The 18,320-nt window shown below is 48.1% G+C and overlaps 6 protein-coding genes across 6 annotated transcripts; 5 read left to right on the forward strand and 1 right to left on the reverse strand.

Annotated features, from left to right (window-relative positions):
• Positions 1–1,324: 1,324 nt before the first annotated feature.
• N7520_010739 (Pumilio-family RNA binding repeat-containing protein) lies at positions 1,325–4,162 on the forward strand (the record flags this gene model as incomplete). The annotated part of the gene is made up of 7 exons (XM_057144672.1): positions 1,325–1,432; positions 1,506–1,616; positions 1,670–2,722; positions 2,771–3,397; positions 3,455–3,734; positions 3,793–3,883; positions 3,946–4,162. The coding sequence occupies 7 exons, from the start codon at positions 1,325–1,327 to the stop codon at positions 4,160–4,162; spliced, it is 2,487 nt and encodes an 828-aa protein (XP_056990426.1).
• Positions 4,163–4,900: 738 nt separating this feature from the next.
• Positions 4,901–7,177, reverse strand: N7520_010740 (TFIIH/NER complex subunit SSL1; the record flags this gene model as incomplete). Its single annotated transcript, XM_057144673.1, has 4 exons — positions 4,901–5,161; positions 6,084–6,486; positions 6,566–6,901; positions 6,963–7,177. The coding sequence occupies 4 exons, from the start codon at positions 7,175–7,177 to the stop codon at positions 4,901–4,903; spliced, it is 1,215 nt and encodes a 404-aa protein (XP_056990427.1).
• A 277-nt stretch (positions 7,178–7,454) lies between these two features.
• On the forward strand, positions 7,455–11,086 carry N7520_010741 (M1 family metallopeptidase; the record flags this gene model as incomplete). The annotated part of the gene is made up of 12 exons (XM_057144674.1): positions 7,455–7,690; positions 7,817–7,986; positions 8,077–8,501; positions 8,562–8,783; positions 8,850–8,967; positions 9,028–9,144; positions 9,197–9,222; positions 9,283–9,493; positions 9,553–9,623; positions 9,703–10,145; positions 10,217–10,429; positions 10,492–11,086. 12 exons carry the CDS (start codon positions 7,455–7,457, stop codon positions 11,084–11,086), a joined length of 2,847 nt encoding a protein of 948 aa, XP_056990428.1.
• Positions 11,087–11,644: 558 nt separating this feature from the next.
• Positions 11,645–12,697, forward strand: N7520_010742 (Rab family GTPase YPT1; the record flags this gene model as incomplete). Its single annotated transcript, XM_057144675.1, has 5 exons — positions 11,645–11,655; positions 11,889–12,012; positions 12,071–12,118; positions 12,173–12,400; positions 12,503–12,697. 5 exons carry the CDS (start codon positions 11,645–11,647, stop codon positions 12,695–12,697), a joined length of 606 nt encoding a protein of 201 aa, XP_056990429.1.
• An 844-nt stretch (positions 12,698–13,541) lies between these two features.
• On the forward strand, positions 13,542–14,618 carry pmp47 (putative peroxisomal membrane protein Pmp47; the record flags this gene model as incomplete). The annotated part of the gene is made up of 3 exons (XM_057144676.1): positions 13,542–13,654; positions 13,715–14,442; positions 14,503–14,618. The coding sequence occupies 3 exons, from the start codon at positions 13,542–13,544 to the stop codon at positions 14,616–14,618; spliced, it is 957 nt and encodes a 318-aa protein (XP_056990430.1).
• Positions 14,619–15,473: 855 nt separating this feature from the next.
• Positions 15,474–18,272, forward strand: N7520_010744 (WD repeat protein; the record flags this gene model as incomplete). Its single annotated transcript, XM_057144677.1, has 1 exon — positions 15,474–18,272. The coding sequence occupies one exon, from the start codon at positions 15,474–15,476 to the stop codon at positions 18,270–18,272; it is 2,799 nt and encodes a 932-aa protein (XP_056990431.1).
• Positions 18,273–18,320: the final 48 nt, after the last annotated feature.

An 18,320-nucleotide genomic window follows, 5' to 3' on the forward strand; every position in this document is an offset into this window, starting at 1 on the left:
CTAGTATCCCCGGCTTTCTTCTCCGCTGCCTATGTTAGCATTGCTTCCCAATGCATCAAGCATTCCGATCCACCTACCCTAACGGATAATAGGCGTAGGTTCCACTCCTCTCTTTATTGTGTGTTTCCCAGGAATCGGTATTCTAATCATATATTTACCCTTGGCGATGGGCAATGAGTGTAATTAGTTGGTTCGTCGATGACGAATCGGCTCGAGCGAATGAAGGTTGAGAATGGCGGGCCCACGGTCTAATTCTCGATTGCAGGGAGGGAAAGACAGACCCTAATCCTCGATAATAAGAAAAGAAGGAACAGAAGATGACAAAAAAAGATGGAGTAACTAGAAGGACTAGAGGCCAGAGCAAAGGGAAATTGAAGGTTGAAGGTGGAACTGACCCGTGTTGCTACCGCCACCGGCCGTTACATTACATACACGGAGGCCGCCGAATGAGGAATAAAATCCATGGATTCTATATACTGTATATAACCAGTGTTCCTTTTTTTATGAGGTTCTATCTAGGTACAAGATTACTGTATAATATCAAATTTGAATTCGTTCATCTGTTAAATAGAAAATTATTTGGGAAAAAATCGATTGAAAGTCACGTGGATGGCCGACAATATACATACATGAATGTGACAATATGTGTATCCTTTTTGACCCTTAAAAAGACTAGATTGGTAAATATTTCCACCTGGGCAAGCTTTGATTTGAATGGTTCACATACCATTTAACTACACTGGTCAAAAGGCTCTCATAAGTAGTTCCAAGGCTGTTCATCCCAGGTCCACCACAATCTTCCGCATTCACTACCAAGCTGGCCCGAAGCAGCGATCTTATCTCCGCATATTATATTGCAGCTTCCTCTGTGCCTCTGCGCCTCGAGAGCTTCAAGTATGTTTCGAAGATCGGTAACATGCGAAATCTTTCAGTGTAAATTGAATCAGTCCACGGTCATTAATCATGATTGCTGAAAAAAAGCCAACTCAAATGGCGATTTTGGATTATGAAAGTAAGTAATATTTGGCTTTTGCCGTGTCAAGCCCCGTGATCTTTACTATTTACTCGTGCCTTCCTAGAGAGATATCTAGATGTGTTTTCCTTCCATTTTATCCTAAATTTGCTAAACCCCCCCGGTAGTTCTTGTCCTCTCCATTCTCTCACTCTACACTCCTCTCTCCCTTCTTAAAGAACCTCAAATTCAAGCTCCAAGTCAACCGTCATTGAGTGAGAACCCAACAGCTCTGGCTTTCTGTGTGAATTCTTGAAATTGGGGAAAACGCATCTGAATTCCTACCCCATTCTGTCCCCTCGAGCTGGCATCATGGCCTCTCTCGTTGCTTCGCCTAGGCCACCCCGGATCAGCCATGATGTACGACTGAACAACGGCATCCCAGATGCACGAAACCTCGGTTTTGGGCGGGACTTATCGGTGAGTCTTCTAACTCGTCGGGGCCATGGAAAGGAAAACATAGTGCTTATCTTGTTGGTCTTCTGTCACTTAGAGCCACCGGCATTCCAACACTTGCCATAGCTCATCGGATGCAATTGACGGTCCTAGAAATGGAAAACTACAGAGTTTATCTAGTGAAGATCTCGAGCCTCCATCTTACAAGGTCAGTGCTCTTGATGTCGCAGAGACAGTTGTGTTTTGGTCTCACAATCCTAGAAGCCGAAGTTGGAGCACATGAAACCTGACTCTATCGCTGAGCATCCCCCGGAGCTAGAGAAAATATTCGCAAAGCTTGCGCCCGAAGTACTGCCAAAAACCTCAGAGACAGACTCATCATCTGGCCCATCACAGATTTCGATGGCAGATGAGACGCATCATTCTGTGAGTTCCGAAGTGAATCAATACGGCCATAGTGACAAGAATGTGGAACTTGCTCGACTACAGCAGCAGCTTCTTGCTGCAAACTCCAAGATCGCTCTTCAGGAGCAAGAACTTGCCCAGACACGGGTAATCAAACATACCTTAGACCAGGCTCTTGGTCCACCGTCCGAGGCAGATTTTGGTGGTCGTGAGATCACGGAACAAACAATCAGTCACTTACAAAATGCTTTCAATGCTTCAAATCCGGCATTTGGTCAGTTACAGGACGCATGGAACTCGCAAGAGGACTCCCAGTCGGACATTTCTGATGCATTATCTGCGGGGGGCTTCAATCGTGCTCGGGGATCATGGAATCCGCATGGTCAGATCTCATTTGGAGTCGCGACCAACGATGCTACTTTCGACAGATCCTACGGCGAGGCCTTCTTGGGCTCCAGCCATGCTGCCCAGGAGTCAAATCGTTTTTGGGGTGGACTAGCTGCATTTCCTGCATTTACATCCCACGGGGCGATGCAGTCACAGAGGGTCATGTCAGGCCCTTCTCACGGTCCATATGGCTTCTATTTCAGACCACCAAGTGAGCAGCCTCGATACGTTCAAACCCCAAACTCCAGACAAAGTCGTCCAATTCCCCAGACAGGCCGAGCGAACTCATTTTTGCCAACTCCGAATACTTCTTGGGCCGGGATTGTTCCAGGATCTACTATAGAACCTCCCCCAAAATCACCCTCGTCACCTATTGCAGGACTATCCAGCCCCTTCCAGTCCATGGGGCCCTACCCAATTCTGCCTTACCACGCCCGATCAATGTCGACTGCTCTTTCTCCGACTGCTACCGAGTTCACCGCGGTGAACGCGGATGGAGGAACCCCGTGGACGACTTCTCCTGTGAGTAGAGCAATCTTAACTTGATTCGTATGAGCTAAATTTGTATAGCCAAGTGGAAACTCTATACAAACCTACATTTCACCCCTTGAACCCCTCAATTATCGCCGTCTTCTGGACAAAAACGTTTCGTGCGACTGGAAATACATAATGGACAAAATCGTTTGCAACAACGATCAACAAGCATCCATTTTCCTACAACAGAAACTCAAAGTCGGCTCAACGGAACAAAAGTACGAGATCATCGAAGCGATCGTCAGTCAAGCCTACCCTCTGATGGTGAACCGGTTCGGGAACTTCCTGGTCCAGCGATGCTTTGAGCATGGAACTCCCGAGCAGATTGTCGCCATTGCCAATGCAATCAGAGGCAACACTCTCAGCCTGAGTATGGACCCGTTTGGCTGTCATGTAATTCAAAAGGCGTTTGACTGCGTTCCTGAGGAACACAAGGCTGTCATGGTACGTGAACTTCTTCGCCGAATTCCAGAGACGGTAATTCATCGATATGCTTGCCATGTCTGGCAGAAGCTATTTGAACTTCGATGGACTGGCGAGCCACCACAGGTCATGGCCAAGGTGAACGAAGCCCTGCGTGGAATGTGGCATGAAGTAGCTCTGGGAGAGACGGGAAGCTTGGTAGTCCAGAATATTTTCGAAAACTGCGTCGAGGAAGAGAAGGTAAGAGGTCTCCAATACTAAAAGGTGTTTGTTTTCCCATGTGCTAATATCTAAAAGCGACCAGCAATTGAAGAAGTTTTGGGGAAAGTGGATTTACTATCCCATGGCCAATTCGGCAACTGGTGCATTCAACATGTTTGCGAACACGGTGCCCCCCATGACAAAAGTCGTGCGATTGAACACGTTCTTCACCATGCGGTCGAATATAGTATGGATCAATTTGCGTCAAAGATAGTCGAGAAATGCTTGAAAATTGGAGGCTCGGAGTTTCTAGATCGCTATCTCTCTCGGGTTTGCACAGGTCGTGCAGACCGACCTCGGATGCCTTTGATCGACAGTGAGTAGAGGCTATCCTCCCTGTTTCTTGAATGGAAAAAAGCTCACATAAGTCACAGTTGCCGGGGATCAATATGGGAACTACTTGATTCAGTGGATTTTAATGAACGCAGCGCCTCATCAACGTGAACTCGTTGCTAGCCACATCCGGTATTTATCTCTTTCACCCCAGTATCACGCAGGGCTACGCACTCATTATTTCTTTTCTTTAGAAAGCACATGGTCTCCCTTCGTGGTTCCAAGTTTGGTTCTCGCGTCGCCATGCTCTGTTGCAACCCGTCCCATGCCACGCGTCCTGGACCTGGGACTGGCATTCAAATGAGTCGATTCAATCAGTTCAATGAGGACAGGTTTCCATCCACCGGCCAAACTGGAAACCGGTTCAATCGAGGAAACCAATGGAATGCCAACTATGCGCCATTCCGTTAAATCACCATGTATCCTTTCCGCTCGACGCATAAAACTTGATATTCCCACTTACCCGCCTGCAGCGAAAAGAAGGGGAAAACGAAAGTAACCAATCCAAAGACCAAAAAATACAAAAAGAGAAAGAAAAGAGAAATCTGACCGCAAACCAACGCATTATTGACCATATCACTTACTTTCCTATTCAACCCTATGTTCATTCCGGGGGCAGTCAGCTGCTGCCAAAATCGCTTTGTTTACCTCCATGGATTCAATTTCGTCCGTTCGCTGTTCCTGCCGATCTATTTTCTTGGTCTCTCACTCGTCCATTGTTCGGTAAACCCCAGACTTTTTGTGTCTCCCCGGTGACGAGCATGGCCCGAAGAAGAACCCTCTGAAGCGTCAATCTGCAATCTGCTTGTGACGATAGCTTATATTTCACTTCCAATTACGAAGAAGTAATCCGGTGTTGATTATGTCGGAGGTTTGATTCGCGAATGGCCTTATTACATGCTTCTACGATATCTACTGCTGACCTTCTCTGTCTGTCATTGCATGTTTAAAGTTCAACGGAGTTGTTCTCTATTATGTTTTCGCCATGCGGAATTTGATGGCCACTGTTGTGTCAAGTGTTATCTCAAAAGAACAGATGAATTGTATCGTTATAAAACCAGTTACATATATCCTCCTTCACAGAGTATCCGCTCCCTCCAATGTCCCATGGTGCTTAAAGACATAAGTTTCATAGAGTGATTACACAGATCAAGCTTCCGCCGTATATTCACTCTTTGTAGGCTCCATTTCATCCTTCTCCCACGGCTTGCGTCGCCGAGGTTTTTCACTCGAGATTTCATGACCCGTCAATACCGTATCCGGAATCTGCTCAATCCCCGGAATTGGCTGCCCTGTGGTAATAAGCTCAACTATATGCGCAAAGGAAGATGGGTATATAGGCTCCGAGTCCACCGGCTTTTCGGGGATAGAGATGTTCGACGAGTCACTTGGAACGTTCGATTCATGAGGCTTGCAGGTTGACGCCGTGAGCCATAACTTATAGGCAGTGAAGTCAATTGATGGTGAGAGATTTTCCTTCCTGTATCGGTAATCAGTGCACCACCCCAGGACAAAGATTGGTTATGATATGATACCGTGAGAAGAAGAAACATTTGGCCTGTAAAACAAGATCATCCTCACGACTCATTTCGAACTCTGTAGCAGGCGTGTCGGGATGGCCCAAGATGGTGGCAAGACCATTAGCAAATTCGGGATCCATATGAAAATCATAGTCCCGCAGCTTCTCGAACTGGGAGTATTGTTTCATAGTTTCTTTCAAATTGCTCCTTCAGGTCTAACAGGACAAGTGATGCGGAGTTGGCAGGGGCAAGAGAAATGGATTTACAGCCGAGGTTCACGCGATAAGCGATAAGCGGTCTAGTGCAAAAGCCATAAGACCGTATGTCAACCTTGTTATCTACATTTTGCTTGTTCCTTCTTTCTTCTTTCATAGACCCTCATTTGACGCCAAGAAATATGCAATGATATATAACAAGAATATATTTTAAATGGTCGTGTCCATTCCGTCTACCTTCGCGTCGTTGTCCATGATCCGGTTATTCTTACTCTGACACCCAGGACAATTATGCACAACCTCATGGGCAAAGAGATCACAATCAATGCAAAAATGATTTTGGCATGCTGTGCATTCGTAGCGACCACTCACACTCATTCCCTTTGTGTGGCTTTCGGTCGCTTGCCATTGGTCTTCCGGTGGAATGGTAGAGAAAGGTAGGCCACAGGCAAAACACCCAGTGCTTCGTGAAGCCCGGCGCCATGGTACCTCGATCCAATTAATCAGGGGGAAAAGATGGTGGTATGACCGGGCAAGGTGTGTCGAAAGAATCAGGGTGAGCCCACACGAGGGGCACTCTGCGGGCAAACTACATACCTTGCTGCCACAACGGGAGCACAAGTACCCACCCCGAGATGGTTTAGAGTGGCAAGCGCAGAGAGAGGGCCTTGCCTCTACTGTTCGAGATGGAAAGCCCATCATCAACAACGAGCTAGCAGATTGTTTCAGGGAATACGTGGCGGGCGGGGTGGTCACGTCCATCATCAACTCTCGGAAATGTTGCTCATTGAGCGCCACACCGTAGGTCGTTTCATCACCTCCGTTCGTTTTTGTGCAAAGCTCACGACAAATCGCGACCTGTGCAGCGAGACCGACAATACGGACTCGTACCTTGTCATTGATCAGGGTATTGATGGTCTGATGGATATCACCTGGGTCCGAAGACAGGAGGGAGCCGAAAATAACCAGCACTTCTCGAGTCCCATGTTTGGGGGTGTGACTGTAGCGGCCAGTTAGCTCAACGAATCAGCCTTGGAAAGCACCACTGGCATGATTGAAGGGTGGATGAGATGACGTACAAAAGGGCACCTCTTGCCATTTCCAGTCCATTTTGTAGACTGGGAAGACCTTTTGGGTCTTGGGTCTTGAGTGATTGGATGGCTTTCATGTGCTCCGTGGGGTTTCCGCTCATATTGCTGATTCGAACAGCTAGGCCGTCCCGCAGACCCAAGACGCCCAACTGGGAGATGGGGTTTTGCTCAAAAAATTCTCGCACGAATTCCTGCGCGTATCGCAGAGTCAGCAGGTAACGTGTCGGACGTAGATCTTTTTCGGACATGGACTGTGAAAGGTCGAGGACAAGGATCAGATGTCGTATAATACCGCGTTGGAGAGGAGTTGTATCTTTCAACAGTCTGGTCGCAATGAGGTCAGCAAGCCGGACATTTCGATATCTGAGAAAGCAAGTGAACACACCTTTTCCGCTTTCCAGCTTCCAGCAGCCCCTCCACGGTCGCACTGATGGTGCCATCTGCGCCTTCGACGAGTGTCTCCCAGGTCCTGGACAGCTCCCACTCTGCACCTCCACGCTGTTTTCTCTTCCTTGTCCCGATCTGATCTTTCCGGGTCACCTGGAGATCATCTTCATCCTCTGTAACATCTCCGACGTATTCCTCGTCCGAATCGGCCATGGCGTTGGCAACTATCGGTTTGTTCCGGCCCAAAGTGGTGAAAGGTGGATTCGTTGCGCGGGAATGCTAGCCGCCTTTGATAATGGTCCAAGCTCCGACGGAGCTCCGTCTGGAGAAACTTCTCTTCTCTTCGTTTGCCGCGCATTCAGCGGGAGATACGTCGAAATAGGATATCATAAAACGGCACAGAGAGAAAGAAAAAGAATACCTAAGAACTTCCTGAGAGTTTCCCATCCGACGATAGCCGAGAATTGGGGAGAGTTGGCAATTGAAAGTGATGTGGGGGAGAAGATCCATAGCGGCGACAAGACGCGCTGGAGTCGCCATTGCAGAGCGGCGAGCGCCTTTCTGCCCCTCCCCCTCCTTCCTCTCTTTTTCTTCTCGCTCCTCTCGTCGTCTAAACCCTCGACTATTCTCAATCCCTGCGCCCAGACTGAATCTTGTCTTTTCTCGTTATTGCTCCGCCGAGGCTCGCATGATGGCCTCCACCGACAGAGATACCTTGCCTGACTTGTGAGTGATGTTGTCTGACCGACTTTCATTTTATCTTCTCCCTCTCCTGAAATCAATGAAAAATAATGTGTTCATATCTTTTGGGATTGCTATATACCTTCAAACACTGGGCTAACCTGAAAGCAGGGCCAAACCGACCAACTACCATGTCTCGCTATTCGACTTGCAGCTTGAGGGTGCGTGGGGGTACAAAGGTCTACTGAAGATCGATACCAAAATTACTCGTACTACGAAGGAAATTGTGTTGAATGCCAAGGATATTGAGGTCCAGGCTGCCGAAGTACTGGGGAAAGATGGTTCGTGTTTGATGAATCAACCCTTAAACGCGCATTGGTAGTGGGATCTGAAAAAGACTGACGGGTTACCTTTTTCTCTTTCTTGAACAGGCGCGCAGCTGGCAAAGACCTCTGACATCACCTACGATAAGGTATCTGAACGGGTGTTTCTGAAGTTATCGCAAGAAATTGCACCCTCTGATGTCGTCCTGTCCATCAACTTCACCGGCACTATGAACAACGCTATGTCGGGCTTTTACCGATCCAAGTACAAGCCCGTGGGGGAACCGGCTGCAGATACCCCCAAGGAAGGTGATTTTTACTACATGTTGAGCACTCAGTTCGAGTCTTGCGACGCCCGGAGGGCTTTCCCTTGCTTTGATGAGCCGAACCTCAAGGCTACCTTTGATTTTGAGATAGAAATTCCCAAAGGCCAGACCGCGCTCAGCAATATGCCTATTAAATCTGAAAAGGAAGGAAGCCACTCTGGATTGAAGTTCGTCGCGTTTGAGAAAACACCAGTGATGAGCACTTACGTGAGTACAAGGTCCGCGCCTCAATGATTGACATTGTTAACGTAATGAAATCGACTGCAGCTACTTGCATGGGCAGTAGGTGATTTTGAATATGTTGAGGCCATGACAGAACGCAAATACCAGGGCAAGAGCATTCCTGTCCGCGTCTACACCACCCGGGGTCTCAAAGAACAGGCTCGATTTGCGCTGGAATGTGCCAATCAGACAGTTGATTACTTCTCTGAGATCTTTGAAATTGAGTACCCGCTTCCCAAGGCTGATCTCTTGGCTGTGCATGAGTTTGTGAGTGATTGGGCCTTCTCAATCATGCCCAAGAACTTGGCATTTAGCTGACTGGATTCTACTCAGGCTATGGGAGCTATGGAGAACTGGGGCTTGGTCACATATCGGACCACCGCAGTTCTTTTTGATGAAGGAAAATCAGACAACCGGTACAAGAACCGGATTGCCTATGTCGTCGCGCACGGTTAGATCGTCGATTCCCCTTGGATGATTTTGGATATATATCTAACCCACCGTAATGTAGAACTGGCTCACCAATGGTTCGGTAACCTTGTTACCATGGACTGGTGGAATGAGCTTTGGTTGAATGAAGGGTTTGCAACCTGGGTTGGTTGGCTTGCCGTGGATCACTTCCATCCGGGTAGGTGTTGTTCATACTCTACAAGCATGTCACAATCTAACATTTCTTGTAGATTGGAATGTCTGGTCTCAGTTTGTTGTACGCAATTCCCGAGGTAAAGCCAAACTTCGTCTAGATCATCATTGACATGTTTCACAGGCTGAGGGTGTGCAACAAGCATTTCATTTGGATTCGCTACGAGCCTCCCATCCTATCGAGGTGCCTGTCCGAAACGCTCTCGAGGTGGACCAAATCTTTGACCACATCAGCTATCTCAAAGGAAGCTCGGTCATTCGCATGCTGAGCATTCACCTTGGTCGTGAGACATTCCTCCGGGGTGTCGCTGATTACCTTAAGTCCCACGCATACGGTAAGGGGAAAAGAAAAACGAAAGGAACTATATTTAGATGCTAACCTCTGGCATTTAAGGAAACGCAACTACCAATGACCTGTGGTCTGCCTTGAGCAAGGCCTCCGGTCAAGATGTGCACGGCTTCATGGTATGTCTAATCTCATCTGCTCTCCAAGGCTTCATTATGTGGCTTCACAGAGAAATCGAGTTTTGACGATACGATACAGGACCCTTGGATTCGCAAGATTGGCTTCCCAGTCGTTACTGTGGCCGAGGAACCCGGTCAAATTAGCGTTCGCCAAACTCGATTCTTGTCCACCGGAGATGCGAAGCCTGAAGAGGATGAGACCACTTGGTGGATTCCTCTAGGAATCAAGTCCGGTGAAAACATGGCCACATTGGATACTCGTGCTCTTGCCCAGAAATCCGACAATGTGCCAGGCATCGGAGAGGATGGTTTCTACAAGATTAATAAGGATTTGGCTGGTTTCTACCGGACAAATTACCCCCCTGCTCGTCTAGAGAAGCTTGGCCAGTCCCTTGAGCTTCTGAGCACCGAAGATAAGATCGGGTTGCTGGGAGATGCCGCTGCTCTTGCAATCTCCGGCGAGGGCAACACGCCAGCCTTGCTGGCTCTCCTAGAGGGATTCAAGGGAGAGCAAAACTACCTGTGAGTATTCCGTCTGTTGTCTGACGATAATTTTTAACCTCCCCAGCTAATTTTAACTTCTTATTCTACAGTGTCTGGTCGCAGGTATCTTCATCGCTAGCAAACCTCCGCTCTGTTTTCTCCCAGAACGAAGCTGTGGCCGAAGGATTGAAGAAATTCACCAAGACTTTGGCCGCTCCGGCTGCCGAGAAACTTGGCTGGGAATTTCGGTCTAATGAGGACTATCTCACCATTCAACTCCGCAAGTTGCTTATCGCTATGGCTGGTAATGCTGGCGAAGAGGGGTAAGCTACATCTTGCTTTCTTAAAATAAGTCCCTGTGCTCATTTTGCTGATGGAATCACAGTATCATCGCTGAGTCTAAGAGGCGATTCGATCTGTGGGCCACGGGCAAAGATACGAGTGCGGTGCACACCAATCTTCGGTCAGTGATTTTCAGCCTTAATGTGTCAGAGGGCGGCCGGAAGGAATACGATGCTGTCAAGGAGGAATATCTGCGCACAGATTCTGTTGATGGTAAGGAGATTTGTCTGGCTGCTATGGGACGTACAAAGGAGCCAGCTCTTGTGCAGGACTACCTGGACTTCGTTTTCTCCGACAAGGTGGCTATCCAGGACATGCACAGTGGTGCAGTATCTCTGGCTGCCAACTCCAAGGTCCGACACTTGCTATGGGAGTACATCAAATCGCACTGGACCTCGGTGGAGGGCCGACTGTCCTCCAACAATGTAGTCTTTGAGCGGTTCATCCGCATGGGTCTGTCCAAGTTTGCTGACCACCAGATTGGTGATGATATTGCCAATTTCTTCCAGAGTAAAAACACTGGTTCCTATGAGCGTGCCCTTGTTATTATCTCTGATAACATTCGTACCAACGCCTCTTACAAGGAACGGGATCAGGCGCTGGCTCTTGAGTGGCTGCGGGCTCATGGTTTCGCATGAAGGATTCCATACTTGTTTTCAGTTTCAGTTCTTGATTAGGAAGAATGATGATGAAAATGAGGTGAGGTGAGGTCCACTGAAAAAACAAGTGACATGGCTGATCACCTGCCAGGGGCAAATGAGGTTCGCACGAGGCAGAGAATGAACATGTGCGGTGAGAAAGTCACTTTCAATGACATGAGTATCTAGTTCTATGATCACAGTTCGTTTGACAGCAATAAAACCTATCATATTTAGATTAAGGCAGTTGAGAATAAGAATATTGGAACAACTTAAATTAATTCAATGAATTCACTAAATTCAATAAATCCAGAGAGCGAGAGGGTGATCAGTTATCAGTTATATTTGGGTTCCTAATGATACAAAGCGGTGACGGTGAAACAAAGCTGCACATCAGGTGCATGTGCTCTCCTGCACCTCCTATCATTCATTTCAGGCGTTCATCATTCAACTCCCCTCTAACTTGGAACCTCCTTCACCTCCCATCTCTCCTCCTCATTTTCCTTTCGCTATATTCAACTGCATCTTGGTGTCTGGACCAGATTCCATCTCTTCATCATGAACCCTGAGTGGTAAGCCTTTGTGTTTCCTCGGTCGGGACACACGTCTCTCCCCCGTGTCCCCCCTCCATCTTTGCTGTTGTTGCAAAACCTTTCTTATGACAAGACACAACTTTAAGGACTCCATTAATATTTCTTTGTCCTTCTAGAGTATTCTTCTGATCTGCTGATATCCCCCCTTGGTTGCGACTGTCCAAACGTCTTCTCGCCGATCTGCCTATCCTAACTTCAAATTCCAATAGATACGATTACCTTTTCAAGCTACTGCTCATCGGAGACTCCGGTGTCGGCAAGTCGTGTCTGCTGCTTCGTTTTGCTGATGACACCTACACTGAAAGTTACATCTCGACTATCGGAGTGGACTTTGTATGTTGACCTCAACTCCGGTGGGGCTCCCGAAATGACATGCTAATACCTGTCGCAGAAAATCCGCACTATCGAACTGGATGGCAAGACCGTGAAACTTCAGATTGTAGGCAAAATCCTCAAAGATGCGGGTGAAACATGGCTGACTGGTGCAAATTAGTGGGACACTGCTGGCCAGGAACGTTTCCGTACCATCACCTCTTCCTACTACCGTGGCGCCCATGGAATCTGTGTGGTGTATGATGTGACCGACATGGACTCCTTCAACAATGTCAAGCAGTGGCTTCAGGAGATTGACCGGTACGCCACCGAGGGTGTAAACAAACTGCTGGTGGGCAACAAGAGTGATATGGAGGACAAGAAGGTTGTGGAGTACACCGTGGCAAAGGTATGCCTTTCCTCCCCTTCACCTATCCTGAGCACATTTCAGCCCTTGTTTCTTCTGAGTAAGTTGTCCGTTGCTGACCCATTGGATTTTCCATCGGTATAGGAGTTCGCCGATAGCCTCGGAATCCCCTTCCTGGAGACCTCCGCCAAGAACGCATCGAACGTCGAGCAGGCATTCTTGACAATGGCACGACAGATTAAGGAGCGTATGGGAACAGCCACCGTCAACAACAAGCCTACCGTGCAGGTTGGTCAGGGTCAGGGTGTTCAGTCTGGGTCAGGAGGCGGCTGCTGCTAGATCCATGCGATATGATGCTTTTCATTTGGCGCAATGTTACATGAATTGAGGGTTCTCAAAGCGGTATGCTAGTTGTTCTGCGACGGCCAGGGTCATTCAACGCCCGACATCGATCGAGGACTGGACGAGACTTGAGGGTCCCTGGGTTCTTCTTCCTGTCTTTTAGATGGCCCTGCGTTCGATTGTTCTGCGTTTGCTTCGTGATCATCGGTGTTATTGTTTTCTTTTTTTCTCCTTTTCTCCTCCCCTGCCCTTAAACCCCCTTTTTTACCTTTTCCTGGCCACATATTCTTGGGCCTTCGCTGTGACATGTTCTACTTTTTCTCTCTATCTCCCTCCCATCCCCTCTATTTTCTCTTTCTTGTAGGTTGGATTCATTTCTGAATGAATTAATGGCGAGAATTATGTCTCTTTTTTAGTGAATCATCTATACGCGTAGCAATAACTAGGTTTTATATACTCTTTGTTTTCATGTGCTTATGGAAATCACATGCCACCGAATTTCTTCGGATATGAACGATAAGAGATTATGAAACGCGTGTTGCATACATATCAAAACGCCGAGTAATTCTAGTAAAGATTCGGTCAGCTCCGGAATCCTCCTAGAGGGAACTGATTCATCTGTCGCATACCCCGGAATGTAGTGGAGTTGGGCACAAGCCGAGGCACATCATTCGGCAAAACGTCATGAAACTCTCCTTCTCCCCATCCCAAGCCGAGTCATTAACGCACCCTTTTTTGCTCCTAAATCCATTTCTTCAAAAACCCTTCTGCCCCTTTGATTTCCTTTATCAATTGTGACCGGTATTCAAGTTATCCACCTTTCCTTTCGACCCCTGCAACCATGTCCGAACGTCCACAGCAAAATCCCACGCCCTCTGTGGCCGTTCAGCAAAGTGATAACATTGCGCACGCTCTAGCGGGCGCTGGAGGAGGAGTTTTGTCGATGATTTTGACGTATGATATTCCACGTCACCCCCCTCCCATATGGATAGACTGTTAAAATCTACATACTAGATATCCCCTCATTACCCTATCCACTAGAGCGCAGGTCGAGTCTAAGCGTGCGCACTCCACCAATCTCGATGCGATTCGACGGATCGTCCAGCGGGAGGGTATCTCGGGACTCTACTCGGGCTTGGAGTCCGCTCTCTTCGGAATCAGCGTCACTAATTTCGTGTACTACTACTGGTATGAGTGGACCCGGGCGGCTTTTGAGAAGGCCGCCATTAAGGCGGGCCGTGCTTCGAAGAAGCTCACGACTGTGGAGTCCATGATTGCAGGAGCAATCGCAGGTAGTGCCACCGTGCTGATCACCAATCCTATCTGGGTAATCAACACCCGCATGACGGCTCGTAAGTCGGCGTCGGAGGAACAAAGTCTACCAGGAGCACCGAAAACCAAGGCGTCAACACTCAGTACTTTGATGGATCTTTTGCGACAGGAAGGTCCCAAGGCTCTGTTTGCCGGTGTTCTCCCGGCGTTAATTCTGGTGATTAACCCAATTCTGCAATACACTATTTTTGAGCAGCTGAAGAATATGGTTGAGCGTCGCCGTCGGATGACCCCCAAGGATGCTTTTTATCTGGGAGCATTAGGCAAGATTCTGGCCACTAGCATTACCTACCCATACATCACGATTAAAAGCCGGATGCATGTGGCCAGTAAGGATGGTCCTAAGGAGAGTCTGAATGGAAGCCTTAAGAGAATTATTCAGGAAGAGGGATGGAAAGGTCTATATAAGGGTAAGCTGAATACGCTTTCTGCTGTCTTTTCTTTCTTACTAATTTTCGAATATCTTACAGGCATTGGCCCTAAGGTGACTCAAAGTGCGATTACAGCTGCCTTCCTATTCGCCTTTAAGGACGTGCTGTATGATACAATGATAACGTTGCGCAAGAAGGGCGCAATTCGCAAGTAAGGAGTACATCTCCGCTAACTATTCAACTCCTTTCTATTTGATTCCTTTGGGAATTTCCTCTAGCTCTAAGGAGAGAGAGAATGTGGAGACGGTGGGGTTTCTACAGATCTGTATATATATTGCTTTTGGGTATCATTGTCACTATTTCACTAAATTGTTTTGTTTTCTACACAAAAGCACTATGATCCGTGAAGTTACAGGAATCTTCATCTATGTCCTAATGATAGATAACAGTATACAGTCAAATATAGATACTTATATACCTAGAATAATGAATATGCCTCTCACCGCCTTGCGGTCTCCGCGCCAAACGTAGCGCGTTTTCGCGATTTCCCCATTCTCCGAACATTTCGTGTCTTCATATGCTTTGTGCTGGTACAAATATTCCCCTGAAGAGGTGTGTCTTCTAAGATTGATGTTTGATTGTTAAGATCTGCTAACAATTGATTAGAAACACCTTTCATAAAACCTCTGGAGTCTCAAAAACCGCTAATTTTATCTACTCCATTATCCACTGCCCGGCTGCTTTCCTCATTCACATTGGTTTCACATTTCCGTATCATCCATCATCGGTCGTCTAGGGGCATAATATTGGATACTCCATAATACTATGACCAGGCTATAACCTTGGGGGATAACGAATGGGTCTCCAATGCTCTGCACTCTGTTGTGGATCGCATTCAAAGCCAGGCTCATATGTGTGGTTTGGTGGGATGTCTTTCCTGTCTGACAATACTGTGCTGACTGAATAGTTCTGTTTACCTCATTATAATGTGAGATAAACCCACATTTCAAGATGAAAGACTCAAACTAATTCACGGCGATGTTAAAAAGTTCTAAGATCCTTATTACGAAATGCTCCACAGTTCAACGCGCACCAGGAGAAGGAGCCAGATCAGTGGCTCAATTCGAGAAGATGGCACAGAGTTTGCGGAACATGTTTCACGTGAGGCTCATCGTCTACTGGCGATATTCACCCAGTCCTCCACTAAGCCACCACATGAACAAGCCTTGGGCTGCTCAAAGTCTGTTACCCATGGCCATACGGTGTTTCATCCAGGAAAAGAAAACGATATCTGGCAGATACCACGAATTGCTCCAGAGATGGTAGAGCCATCCACCCACGTCCCCTCTCCAAAGTCAACACTAACACATAATCTCGAACCCCGCCCCAAACACGATTCGGGACCGAGTGGCCAAGCAGCCCTGCAAGAAAGGGTTGCTGGATTGAATGCGGATGCCAACCTGAAAGAGAAGCCCGCATTTCCACGTCCCCCAGCGACACTAGTTCCTCAGAAAGACATATCCTCGCAATCATTGGGACAGAGTGTAGTGGCTACACTCCACAGTATCAACCGGCCCGATCTGCACATGTCATCTTCGGATCCTAGGTCAACCCCAACCCCACCTCCCTTTGTTTCATCTGTACCGAGCCCTGGCGGTCTAGCTCCCAGGCGTTCTGGACGAGCCAAAAACACACCGACCACCTACAATTTGCGTGTGTTGGTTGGTCTGGAGGAACCTCCCAAGAGCTCTAGGGACTCAATGTCTCAAGCCTCACGAGTCTCCCATGAATTGTCGCCCCCTCCGGATTCTATCCCGGTATCCAGCAAAGATCCTCCCCGCATGATTCCTAACATCCGGAAACTTTTGTGGGATCGAGAACTGCATGGTTGCGGTCCCAGCAACCGGATTCATGCAGATATGACATCGGATATTCGTCCCTGGAAATCATGGAAAGGCGCCTCAAACGATGTAGTGGCTCTCGCCTGGTCGTCTGATTCCACAAGATTTGCCGCGGGGGCAACGGCTCAGCCAGACGAATACAATCGAAAGTGCAATTTGCTTCTAGGCGACCTTGTCGATAGTGTTCTTTACGAGCTTCCAGATCACCGGATTCCTCGTCCTTCTTCGTCAACAATTACTGAAGACCAGTTGTACACCAGCGTGGCTGATATGCAGTGGGCCGGTGACCGACTCTACACAGCGAGCTATGACAACACCGTCAAGATCTGGGATGTTAGCCTTCACAAACATCCTTCTTGCCTTCAGACATTAAAGCATAGCTCCAAAGTTATAGTCATGGCTCTTTCGAAGTCAGTGCCAAATCTTGTTGCCACTGGGACCGACAAGTTCCATCTATGGGATGTCCAGGAGGACCAGGCTCCCACTTGCGTGGATTTGCCCATTGTTCGAGATACTCGGCAGAAAATTCTTGACCTGGCGCCCACAACTCTTGCATGGGGCCACACGGCATCAACGAAGCATTTCTTAGTTGGTGGCATGGCGCAACGAATTCTGAACGAATACAAAGTCCCACACTACGGTCATATTGGTCTGTGGACAATTGGCCAAGGGTCGGTGACCCCACGCAAGCTCATTCCGGACTCACAGAACATTTTCGATATCAAATGGCACCCCTTCTTGCCTAAATTCGCGGCTGCATCTACCTACAGCCAAGCAATGCGTCTTCCATTGAAGACGCGTACTGTTGTACAGGTTTACGACTGCACAGCGGATAGTTTCCTTGTCACCAACCGATTTCCATGTCCAGCGGCAGACGTCAATGAAACGACCTTTTGCCCAATGAATTCTACCTACATCACAGCCAGCTGCACTGATGGCCGTACATACGTTTGGGATGTTCGTTACCCCGACAAATCCATTCATCGACTTTCGCACGGCGATTCGCTTCATCCACTTAACCACGAACATGCCCGAGAGCTGACTGATTATGGAGTCTCTGTCGCTCTGTGGGGGACAGCCATTGATCAGTTCTACACTGGTGGTTCTGATGGATTATTGAAACAGTGGGATATTCGTCGATCCCCAGAGGACGTGCTAGTGGCCAACATTGCCAAGTTCAACGAGGGCATCACGAGTGGGGCATTTTCGGAAGATCGATCCCACCTTCTTATCGGGTCCCAGGGTGGAGGCATTCAAGTATTATCTTCCGGGCCTTGCTCGGACCCTGAAAAGGCTGGATTCGATTCCAAAGCTGCTCCCGAGCCGCCATGTCAGGAGATTTCTGGCCGTGAGACTAGCAGAGCGCTCATCTCTAGCGCCGAGATCGAACGGCATCCAATCTACGGCCCGGGACAGGGGCCTAACTACAAAGGTCCCTATGCTCGCTGGGCCCGTGATGTCCAAGAGGATACACCTCTGGATGAGCTTAAACGAATCCCTCTCAAAGACGAGTACCAACTCAGGCAACTTTGCGGACCACAGGTGCAAACCCAGCAGAAACTCGATCAGAATGCAGAACGTGAACTCCAGATGCAAAGAAACATCGCTGAAGCACGGAATAGTCAGGACAACCGTCTACCAAACAAGGACATGTGTAACGGGCTTGGGGTCAACCGGCCTATTAACGTGACTGCTGGTGATCAAAAGAAGAGAAAGAAACATAGGGTTGAGAAAGATAGAGAAAAGAGGAAGAAACGGCGGCATGGTCCAATGATCACAAATGTCGATGTGGTCCATTTTGACCTGACCGGCGATTCGCCGGAACGCGAGCCAACAAATCCGCCTCCGTCAAAGCGAGAATCATCGAGTTTTTCATCTTTTATTGAAAATCTGGAAGATGGCCTCGAAGATGATCATTGGTGGCCAGACAGTGGATGGTACGACGCCAATATTTGTAGTAGCGACTGAAGGTGAAGTGAGCCGTTTTATGCTACAGGCTACTGTTGTTTGTGAAAC

This window comes from Penicillium odoratum, assembly GCF_028828045.1.
Source record: "Penicillium odoratum strain IBT 22623 chromosome Unknown utg000008l_segment0_segment0, whole genome shotgun sequence".
Classification (NCBI taxonomy): Eukaryota; Fungi; Ascomycota; class Eurotiomycetes; order Eurotiales; family Aspergillaceae; genus Penicillium; species Penicillium odoratum.